Source organism: Oncorhynchus masou, chromosome 32 (genome assembly GCF_036934945.1).
Source record: "Oncorhynchus masou masou isolate Uvic2021 chromosome 32, UVic_Omas_1.1, whole genome shotgun sequence".
NCBI classification, from domain to species: Eukaryota; Metazoa; Chordata; class Actinopteri; order Salmoniformes; family Salmonidae; genus Oncorhynchus; species Oncorhynchus masou.
In genome coordinates this window covers 42090966-42103131 of record NC_088243.1, presented here as the reverse complement: position 1 = coordinate 42103131, position 12166 = coordinate 42090966, and the positions used below count along the sequence as shown (strand labels likewise).

The 12166-nt window shown below is 40.3% G+C and overlaps 1 protein-coding gene across 1 annotated transcript in view; it reads right to left on the bottom strand.

The window, feature by feature from the left end:
* Positions 1-1117: 1117 nt before the first annotated feature.
* Positions 1118-12166, bottom strand: part of LOC135526085 (protein quaking-A-like) — a 79917-nt gene continuing 68868 nt past the window's right edge. Inside the window, 5 exon segments of the mRNA XM_064954177.1 lie at positions 1118-4709; positions 5740-5814; positions 9778-9997; positions 10000-10055; positions 11675-11762. Coding sequence (XP_064810249.1) covers positions 4693-4709; positions 5740-5814; positions 9778-9997; positions 10000-10055; positions 11675-11762 — 456 coding nt within the window. The 3' untranslated portion in view covers positions 1118-4692.

The window sequence follows — 12166 nt, the reverse complement described above, 5'->3', positions numbered from 1 at the left end:
ACGCAGTCTCTGAACAGTTGATGTTGAGATGTGTCTGTTACTTGAACTCTGAAGAATTTTTTGAGCTGCAATTTCTGAGGCTGGTTACTCCTCTGCAGCAGAGGCGACTCAGACTTCATTTCCTGTGGCGGTCCTCATGAGAGCCAGTTTCATCATAGTGCTTGGTTTTTGTGACTGCGCTTGACAAAACAGTCTTATTTTCCAGATGGACTGACCTTCATGACTGTTTCTCTTGGCTTATTTGAGCTGTTCTTGCCATATGGCCCAAATAGGGCTCTCCTCTGTATCCCATCCTTTCCTTGTCACAACATAACAGATTGGCTAAAATGCATTAAGGACATTTTTGGATTAATTTAAGGCACACCTGTTAATTTAAAAGAATTCCAGGTGACTACCTCTTGAAGCTGTCAAGGAAAAGGGTGGCTACTTTGAAGAATAACAAAAAAAAAATAGACGTTTGACTTTTTTGGTTACTACATTATTCCATGTGTTATTTCGTAGTTGTCACCACCATTATACTACGACGTAGAAATTAGTATATATATATATAAAAAAAAAAAATCACTGGCAGGAGTAGCTGCGTCCAAACCTGACTGGTGCTGTATACCTCCATCGCTGATGTAGGGTGATCATTTTACAGACCACATTGGTAGTGAATCAGATGAGCGACTCCTTGACAAGGCATAGTACTGTATGATGAGCTGCCTACTAGGTTGGAGTTGTACCTTTGTTTTGGACCCTAGTGTTTCACCTGCAGCCGGCCCTTCCAGTTACACCTACAGAAGGCTGCTCCCGGGGTTCTCCAACACCACGCGTAACCACAACAAGAGTAGCGATAAACAGAAAGGACGGACGAGACAGAGCAGCAGTGTTGGAATTGTGAGCATGAAGAGTATAGCAGGTGCACAGGTTCCAGTTAGACAGTGTTTTTTGGATGAGTATTCACCTTGTGTATGTGCGTGCAAATATGAATGCTGCAGTGTACAAATATGCATGTGTGCACGTGTTGTGGCCAGACACCAGTTTTAATTGTGTTAGTCCGTGAACCAGACCAAGGTAGTACATTCATAAAACTGGTTAAAAACAAGACAACAAAACAAAAAAATCAGCAAGTTAGTAAAATTCTTACTAAGAATGTTTTATTAAAATAAATGCCAAGGGGTTAATAAGAAAAATAACAGCATACACCATCAAAACTAAATGCAAGCATGTAAAAATACTTATGACAAGAAAAACGAATAGTCGCTAATGAGTTAAACAAGCTAGGATTTGGCAAGAAAACCAAACTTAACTCTAGTAAAGTCAACACTCCCCACTAGAGACAGATTTCAAGATGGGGGGGTGGGGGGGTGGGGGTGGGGGTTAAAAAACAAGTTGCAGTGGGCGTCAAAAGAAAAAGTCAGAAAAAAGATTGTATAATATACATATAAAATGAGATTAGAAAAATACATTATAAACCTGTAACAATGGCTGTAAATTACATTATCATACATGTAGTAGGCAGGCCAGAGTGAATACGGTACAGTTCACCATACATATGATGGACTAAACCAACCTTACACGATGACACAGCGTAACATTGCAGAGGGAATATGTCTTAATACTGTCAAAATTCTGAATTGTCATCTCTTGCTCCACTTTAATATTGCATTTTTTAATAGAAGAATTCATAACACTGAAAACAAATGCATTAACATGTTCTGTGTGACAGCATGTATGAGAAAAATAAAGTGTGCCAGGGAAGGTGAAATATTTAATAATCCATAATGTCTCGATTTTATATACTTTATTTTCTTTGTAATTAGATATACCCCGTTTAGTTTGAGTAACTGAAAACTGCTTAGTTGTGAAGTCAAATGTGTTAGCCATAAAGGCCCCTTTTCTAGTCTGTATACTGCATGCATGTTGATCACTTCCAGAATTGGCACGGACGCACATTGTGGCGGGAACATTTGACTAAGACCTAATAAAAAATAAACTTCACCCACTCAAGCCCCATCATCATCAGTGCCTCCTCTTCCAATACAAAACACCTCTGGACTACTATCTGGAAAAAGCATCTTGAGGATTGAAGTCATGACTTTGCTTCATTACCGAACTGTAGTGGGAAAGCATTAGCATGTTTTGTGTGTTTTTTTTTTTAAAACAAATTGGTATACACGCAAATGCCTCTTCTCCTGTTACTCACTCATTTTATATGTCCCTCATTTATTTCGCATTAATAAGATGTCCTGGCAGACTTCTGCATTGCTATTGGCAGTTTGTTCTTGGTAGAATAATCACAGTAACCAGAAATCAATGCAACAATAGCGATAACTTAATTCAAAACGAAGAGAAATAAGAAATACAACTTGTTCGGATGGCAGAAGGTAAAAAATTATCATAAAACAAAAACCTTAACTTATACTTGGGAAGACGAACCATGGCACATATTTTAGCTGGTCATATACGACTGCTATTCTTTTTGCATAGAATAACTTCAGTAGCTCAGCAATAATGACAGGAGCTACCCTGCGCAACTCTTAAGAGCTCATCACAGAAGCCGTTCCTCTCTGCGCATTCCTCGTTGGTGCTGGATATTATCGAACAGAATGTTAACACTCGGAAAAAGAAACGACCGTCGATAAGGCACTTTTTCTATCTTCTCTGAATGTCTCTCCCTCGCTTCGTAACCCTTACATCCTTGCAACGTTTGTAGGTATGACTATTTTGGTCTTTATTTTCCTAGCCAATAATATCCAAAGTAACAGCATCTTCATCACCACCTTTTTTCTCTACACTATTTTTTGTTGCATTTTTTATATTTTGTAACTGCAAGTGAAGTATAAAAAGCTAAAATCGCCAAAAATATATTTCTCTTCTCCAGCACCCTGTAAAAGTATCCAATTGTGTTCTCTATCTTTAATATGCAATGACAGGTATCTACATATATAACAGGTATGTAAATAAAGCAATCTGAACAGGCAGGCATGGCTTTCACATCCTATTTTTTTTTTCTTCTCTTGAGAAAGAATGAGAAACTGTCATGGGCTAAGGATCTGGACCATACCTTTATGGAGACACATTGTGGATGTGCTAATTGGGGGACTTCAAAATGGTATGGTGAGAGTTAGAAATAAATACACCCCCCTCCCCTAATCAAATAGATACTTATTTGCATGAGAGCAAGTATCATGACCCCATAAAGAATTGATTGGTATCAAATTTGAAAGAGATTAAAGAAAACTACAAAATATTCTAGCAAAGAGAATTGGCCAAATGCTGATACACAATATGAAAATGTTTTTTTTTTTTGGCAGGGGTGTAAATATAACCAAAAATAAAAGGCAAAATCAAAGAAATTGAAAACTTCATTGATTTTTTTTAAATTACAAAACTTCACTATAAAGGACCCCCCCCCCCCCAACCAGAAGCCCTCTTTAGTGTCAATCGGCTTCTCTTCATGGGAAACTAGAGCTTTGTGTGATAAACAACCGTGATCTTTTTTGATTGGCTGTCAACTCGCACTTAAACATGCACGAAATCACATCCTTTCAAGCTCTAAAATTACAGCACGCTCTCTGCAGTTAGATACATATTTATATAGATATAATTCAACTGGAACCCCTTTGGCTAATTACACAAAACACACTTAATACTTTTTTTTTGTCTTTTAGATCACAGCTCGTATAATTCAATGGGATTCTCCAAATGCATCAGGCACTGTACATACACAAGTGTAGAGGAGCATAGTTAAGGTCAGTAGCTAGTTAACTATACATCCATTGCTCCACTGTGCCCTAACCCTCAACACATCCTACTTTCATTATAGTAATACAAAAGACCTCTCCTCATCCCAATTCCTCCCCAGCACCCCTCCTAGCTTCCGCTAACTGCCCATGATAGGCCTGCCACCACAAAAGCGGCATTTTGAGTTCTTACACCCTGCTTCGTCTGGCTAGTTCTTCAGAGCTAATAAGTGTATTAACGAGAAAACAAAATCAAGTAAAATCCAAATCAAATAAACAAAATTATAATAAGCTCAATTCGCAATCAATGTAGCCATGGTTTTAACAGAGAGCTGTTCAGGGCACACCCAGAATGTGTCAGCATACCATTAAGTCTCAGTTTCAAAATACAGGACTACATGAACAAGTTGGAGTGTAGCTTCTCTTTCCTTTCATGTCTTTCATTGCCAGCAAGTAGGTGTGGAATGGGTGGGTGGGGTTAAGGGAATGAGGGACTTGGCATTGCATGTTGGATGGAGAATGAGGCCATGTTTTGGAGAGACAGCCTGGGTTCAGTTCCCATTTAGCGTCGTTTAGTGAATACTAGTGAGATCACCGAATCAGAGCAGGTATGGGTGGGGTTGTGGACACGGAAGGTGGGATCTTTATTGCTATATAAATTCAGTGCAGATTCATTAGTAACAATACATACACATCCACCCAGTTTGTGATTCATGAAGAAAAAGAAATGGGAATTCAACTCAATGAACAGAAAGAAATAAAAACCAACTGTTGGGTTTGTTTGATAGATAGTTAAAAACCAAATGGTTTTTATCAAAAACATGTTAGGGTAACTGTACGGATAGGAGCCCCTCTCACTGCATCCGAGAAGCTAGCAAAAGGCAATTACCAGTTAACTGATCAGCAGGCAGGCTTGGGGCGGCTCGTCATTGGGTGAAGAGTTCAGAGGTCAGAAGGTCATGTGTTAGTTGCCGGTGGCGGCTAGGTGGTTAGAAACAAAAAACAAAAGAAAAAAAAAAGATAGAAAGGATATTAGTGTCAGCAAGAAGAGACTAATGACATCATTTTAACAATAAAATGAATGCAATCTTTTATTCCCCCTAATTTCCCGCCAAGAAACCCAGCTAATGTTGTTATAATCATGACGTTGTTACATCATGATCACAACTACTAAGCCCCCAACCTAAATCAAAACGCAACATTGACCCCAGTCCCCACAAACAGAAGCAAAGAAAACATACGCTTACAAAGTAAACAAATAAAATAAGTGTTTTAGTTTTCACAGTTGGAATGCAAGTTAAACAGTGTGATTAGTGGTAAGAAGACTTAACACTAGTTTATGTAATGAATCGATGAATCACTGTTTCCGATCCCTTCTCTTTATTTATATACAGCAGCCATAAACACATTTGTTATATAAAAATAATATAAAATTACAGTACCTCGTGTACAACTGAAATTTTATTTTTTAAATTTTATTTCAATAATTAAAATACACTGGAGAAAGAACGTAAACTAGCTTAGATTAAGGTCAGTGTTACATAAACAAGATAAATCAAGACAATTCAAGAGGGAAAAAAATGGTGCATGGTAGCAACGAGGATACTTGTAGTGTTGTCTACTTTTCCCAGTTACCGTTTAGTCACTTTCCACTGTTCCTCACAAGTAGAACATAAATTGGTATGTATGGAACAAGTCTGACCGATTTTAGGATCTAATCTCAGAGGAATGTTAAGAAAATGTAACTTGAACACTGCGTGTACTACTTGTTCTGTCACCAAGGGTCACAGTTCATGTAAACCAAAGCAATCAAGATCGCTTTTGCCTGAGCATTGAAATAGTTCTCACAGTACTCCATAACTATGTAAACAATGTGCATACCACAGTCAACCATTTAGGTGGTGTGTGTACGTGTGTAGTAAGGAAAGTGGTGGAAAAAAAACAAAAAAAAACAACTCAATTTCAGCAATGCAATCAACAGTCAAAGTTAAGTATCTTAGACTAAACTAACCTCTGTCTGCGGTCACAATCCTTTGGTAAGGACGGACCCGCGAGTCATGCCGTCTCACTTTAGTAGCCATTGCACCTAGATTGCAACAGGTCCACAAGGTTAGAAAACAAGTCTTACAGTAACACATATACATATATATAAAATATACAGACATGTATAAAAAAATACATTTGCTTTAACTTGATATCTATAAAAAAGTACAACTTAGGTAATACAATTCCATAGCACACAGTGTTAGAGGATTCTTTGAAACCGATAGGCAGGGGGACAGGGGACTAAGGCTATCTAGAAGATAATCCACCTCCTGGGCCATGTTTGAGAAAAATGGAGTGATTTTTGTCAGGTGTGAAAATCCAAAGCAGCTCAGATCCTAACTGGATAGTGCTAGACACTACCTGGCTCTCTCACGTCACAAATGAAGACAGACCTTTCAATTATCCCAGTGCATGGTTGGTCTGGATATCATGCATGGAAATATAGTAAAATAATATGTCTCAGTAAGGTTGTTGTATGGTTGCATAGGAACTGTGACCGTGCATAAAGATCATTTTGTGTGTGAAAGGTAAATCCTTATGTTGCTATAAAAGCCTAGCTAGAGCGAGGTGCAGTCAGCAAAACACAATTTCAGGACTCAGGGGTCGTATTTCTTGGGCTTTTATCTGACTGTCAATATTTCTGATTTAGTTTGAGCCGGGGAAGGATGGCCTCCCAGATTTCAGGGGCGAGAGAGAAACAGCGTGATGCTGGGGTGGCCATATTTCTCTGCTCTTCATTACCCAGAGAGCGTTTAAAGAGATTTGTGACAGAGGCCTTCATTGGCTAAATGGTGGCCGTCCCCACAGAATGGGTCACCATGACAACCACCTGGGCATCCAGTCAAATCGCATACTACTAAACGCTCTTAGCCGCAGTCATCAAGTGAACACTAAAGGAGACTTAACTCAGAATGTTATCTCTAGGATCAGAAGGCTTGGGGAGGTTTCGATGCTGGAATGGGCCAGTGATGGTTACATCACATTTGAAAACAGCCAAACAGCCCTGGCAGGTAGGAAAACGGCAATGGTTCACAGGGATGGTTGATGGCTATGCCAGCCCGCCCACATTCCAATCTGTAGCACCAGATGTTCTGAGGTTTCCTAACGCTAAGGCCTGAGCAGCGCTTGTAGAGAGAATTGGTGGTGTTCCAATGGGTCTCCTTTGAAGGCACCGATCAATACGGCAAGTAAATAAAAACACACTAAGCTGCTGTGTCCTCCAAGTTAAAGAAAAGCCAGTATCCCTTATTTACCCCTTATAGTCAAATTTAAGATGCATTAAAAATCCAACAAAATCAGTCAGTTGAAGCGAAATATATATTTTTCGGCATTAAATACGTTGCACTTCCGCATCAGCCAGTGTCGCACTTCCACATCTGGAAAAGGTGTGCGTGTCAGACCATGAGACATCCCGAAAATAAGTGTTCTTACGTCTGTAGCTTCCGAATGGTTTGACTATTATGATCACTATGGAAAGGGGAGAGATTATACATTTTGCTTTACGGCCTCCACAATTGTCACAGGACTTGTCTGAAGTTAACCGGTACCAGTTTTTTTTTAATTAATGGAAGTATGAAGGTATTTTTTAAACACATCTTGTTGATTTAGGGCAGACAATTTATTTATTATTTTTTCTATGGACTTAGTTATGGCCAAAAATCCATATTTTATCAAATAATTAAATTGATACCTAAAGGGGGTCCTGAAATCCTAAATTAAATAGCTAAATAATCCATGGTATGACCATCTTAAAATAATTCCAGATGTCCGTTTAGCACCTCCCCCGACATCTTAGATTAATGAATTAAAGCAGCGGCACAAACGGGAAAGTCCTGTCGAAACTCAATGATGTACTCATTATTTGGACGAATTCAGAGTTTAACGGCCTCCATAAAATATGACTTCAGGAAACTAGGCGTATGTCGCACGTCACTACTTCACAGGAGAGGCATTTTAACGTCAACTAAAATACATGTTTGTGCAGAAATGCATTCTGGGGAATGTGAACTTTCACGTGCCTTAATAAAAAACGATATATATATATATTTTTTAATTGTTAAATTATGAGCAAGTTAATGGTTTGTCTGCCGTGAAGCGTTCATCCATGTATACGGGTAAGAGTCTAGCTAGATTGATGACTTTGACCAAATTAGAAACTTGTTTCTTGAAAAATGTGATCTGTGTAATAATATTATTCTAATCAGAAATCCATGTGCATTCTTAGTTATAGCCTAATGTTCGCTAGCTAACATCAAACCTGGTAAGCTACCTGTAGATTTATACTACAGCTATGATAATGTTTGTATTGGTTGGTAGTTTGAGTTGGGATTATAGCTGTTCATTGTATAGCCAGCTAGCGAGAGAGAATAATAATAATAATAATAATAAATATATATACACACATACACTTCGCCAGATGTGTGCATTACATGACCCAGCAAGTTAGCCAGGTGTGTCTGGAGGTGATTACGGCCACCAATCGTACTTCATGAACATGTCTAGACAATAGTGACCCATTTAATTAGCGAGATGTAGCTGGGGGTTGGTCATAGCATTTCATTCACATGACCCAATTTAGACTAATCTAACAATTAAAAATATTTTGTATCTGAATTCTTTGTCGATTAGGGCAGCCCCCCGCACCTCCGATTCAGATGGGTTGGGTTAATTGCGGAAGACATTTCAGTTGAAGGCATTCAGTTGTTCAACTGACTAGGTATCCCGTTTGTCTATTTTTTATAATATTGTTACTTGTAACCATTTCACTAATGTTTACACCTGTATCCTGTGCATGTGACAAAAATCAACATTGATATAGCGTGTGTATACCACACATGGTAATGTGAAGAATATTACCTGCACCAAAGTCAGATTAGTATATAGGCCAAGGACTAGTTAGTGTATTTCTACCTGCACTTTTCCCTTATTGTAGGCTACTACTTTCATCACTGTCTTGAAATCTTTGGTTGTTTACTAAACTAAATCACTCTGTTCAGCTAATGCCTCATGTAAATCCCTAAAAGAGATGTGTGGGGCTAAGGCTTAAGAGGGTGTGAACAACACAATGGGTGTAGACAAAGAACTCTCCAGTAGGTATACCGCAATATTCAAAGACCATTTTCTCAAAAGGTGGGATTACAAGTTAGTCAACTTTCAAAGCAGAATTACTCTCTCATTGTTCTTCAACTGATGATATACAATGTTCTAGCTCTGAGTCTACTTTTATACAATGTAAGAATAATAATTTTAAAAAGTTTTAAAAAATTGCTACATAAGACCGAATCAAGGCGGTTAGTTACAAATGTTAGTCATTATCGTCTATTTTGTTGAAAATGTTTCTTTGGCAGCATATTGCATACACACCCGCACCTACAGAATGTAATTCCCACAGCTGACGTAATGACTGGGGAATGTCTGTGGCTTGTACTAAATTGAAGTTCAAGAAGGTGAAAACAGACAAATGGAAAAATGAGAACAGTAAATTTAATGAACTTCCCCGCCGGGACAAAGGGGACTTTCTACTGGCATCAAGGCCAGAGCTGCAGAGTTAGCTGGGGAAAAACTGAATTATTTCAAAAGCTGTTGAAATCCAGGGGGAGCCACCGCCAGACTGAATCTGCCTCTTGCGAGTGCGTAAAAAGGCAAGAACGCGGGTGTGTGCAATCATGCATGTCCCTGTCAGAGAGTGTGTGTGTGTGTGTGTGGTGTATTCTCAGACAAGGCAACAAAACTTGAGCCAGGAAAAGGATTGTGGAGAGATATGAAAAATGTCTAACTGGAAAAAAATCCCTGTCCCCCTTGCCCTTTAATTAGCCGTGTACAGCCATTAGGTCATAAGGTCACACCAATAACAACCCTATTTTCTTTCAGCTGGATACGACATATTTACCTTTTAAGTCCTGACTGTGGCTCATCGAAGCCGCGTCCAAAAACCCAGGGTAAAACAAGCTGCCTTCCTGTCCGGGGCTAAAGGGGCCGCCGCCCAGGCCCCAGGGTCGCTTACCTAGAACCCCACTGTGGTCGATAGGGTACTCCAGCAGGGAGGTGGGTGCCAGGGCGTACGGGTAGTCGTACGGGGAGGCGTAGATGATGCCGCCGTCCGGTGAGGGAGGCACCAGGGTGGGGGTGCCATTGTGCAACATGCCCTGCATTTGGGGTTGTCGGATGATGTTCATGATGGGGGTGCCTCCCGGTGTGGGGGGCCTCATTTGCTGATGGGGGCCATCATATGCCCCTGGGGTGCCTGTATTAGGCGGGGGCCCTGAGCGGCGGCTGCCGCCGCTGCAAGAGAGAACGCAAGGGGGTCTGCCATAAGCAAAAAGAGTGAAAGACAGAAAGATAGAGAGATAGAGATACAAGACAAGGGGGTAAAGATGTGGTGTGGGTGACCAATCACAGGTCGAGAAGCAGGTTGGAAAATATAAAACAGCAGGAAAAGGGGGTAGGGGGGGAGGAGGGGAGGGGCAAAAAAAAGGAAAATTAGTCCATGCAATGATCAGGGTGAACCAGCACACCAAAAATTGAGTAAAGAAAATAAGAAACCCATAACAAAATAAAAAGATACGCTGCTAAAATGATGCCATTACCCCAATGCACAGAGCATATTAAGCATACCAATCACCATGACAACCACAAATTAATGTACTGCGGACAGCACAAGTGATCAAAACAAACACACAAAGCAACAGAAATTAAGCCACTGGCAACAGAGGAGACTAGGCGTGCCAGTTTCTGATATGGACCAATAGGATTAGGTCAATCACCAGAAAAGACAATTGAGACTATTGGACGACTCTGGGTCTATGAGGCCTTGAGTGGGACCGACGAGTTGATATTGGCCAATACTGGATATATAAGTACAGTTCAGATTCACTCCACTCCTCTACATGACCCTGAGACCATTTTGGTTGGCTGACAAAACCAATAAAAGAGTGTCCAAATGGCTTGGCATATGTTCAAACGTCATACCACACAACCGTTAAATCACTGGGGCGACTGAATGACGGCTGGGGCGACTGAATCAATGTTTTACATGTAGCTCTTTGGCCCGTGATTTGGTGGCTGTCTAGGCTAATTCACACTAAGTAGCACTAGTCTGGTTATTTCCATTGGTTTAACAAACCAATGTCAAATGCCAGGTCAAATGTATATATATATATTTTTCAACACTTCAAGCCTTTTGGACTGACCAAATGTGCAAAACAAACACATGTATCGCCATTACTAATATCATTCAGTAACAAATGATAATGTAAACAGTAAATGGTCAATTGAAAGCAGCCCCCCCCCCCCCCAACTTAAAAAGTAAATAAAAACATTGCAATGCATTTATTTAAAATCACAGGCATGAAAGTGCAGAAACTGCAAGAGCACTGGGTGGGATGAACTCCACAGAAAGTAACACTGGTGATTGGAAATCAAAACTGTAACAGACGCGTGAACTTCATCATGCAGAGATGACTGAGTGATTTCTGTGATGCGCTGAAGGCATATAGAAACCACCTCGAGATTGCAACAAATTGTGATTGCATCCATATTGGGAGGGAGGGAAAGGAGCACAGAGGGGGGAGCGGCGAGAGGGAGGGGTGGAGGGGACATTGCTCTACTTTGATACAGGTGGTTTGTGAGGTAGGTAGACACTGGTTGGACAACACTTCAGAGGAAAAGTGCAGTCTACAAAAGAAATTTGGTCAAGACCCATGACACTGCAATGACAACATACGTGAACCTAGTAGAGGCACACAGTATATCATGAGCATGTTACATTTCTTCTTCACCGTGGTCATTAAGAGATTCTTACACGCCAATAAAATAAAGATTGATTATGATCAACTTTGCGTGTCACGTTAGTCAATGTGGATCAAAACAGGACCTTTAGTGAATGTGGTTGTAACGCTTACGTGTCTTGATGTTGGTGTCACGGTACGTCCCGTTGAGAATGGCCAGCTCCATCAGCTGCATCTTCTTCAGATTATCCTCTCCTTCCGCCTGGAACAAACAAATCGAGTCATTTCAAGTGACAAGTCACTTCACTGTGCCACTATTGCAAGAGGGACATGGGGACAGAAAAACCACTTGGGTCACAAAATCATTAGTGCACACTGTAGCAATCTGTAAAAGTAACACTGGTTTGCAATGAAAACGAGTTATTGGACAAACTCAGGCAGGTCCCTTCCTGTTTTGTTTGCTTCCTAGTGAATTACGCCCCAGTTCGTTCTCCATAAGCACAAGTTGCATGGGGTGGAAGGCACAGATGAGCTACAACACCATTGTGACGTTGCTGCATCTCACACTTTACTTAAAATCGCTGACAGACATTAGGCAGGGAAAACGTACGCATAAACCACCACCCTATCAGCAAGATAATTACTGGATTTTTTGGGGTTCTCGTG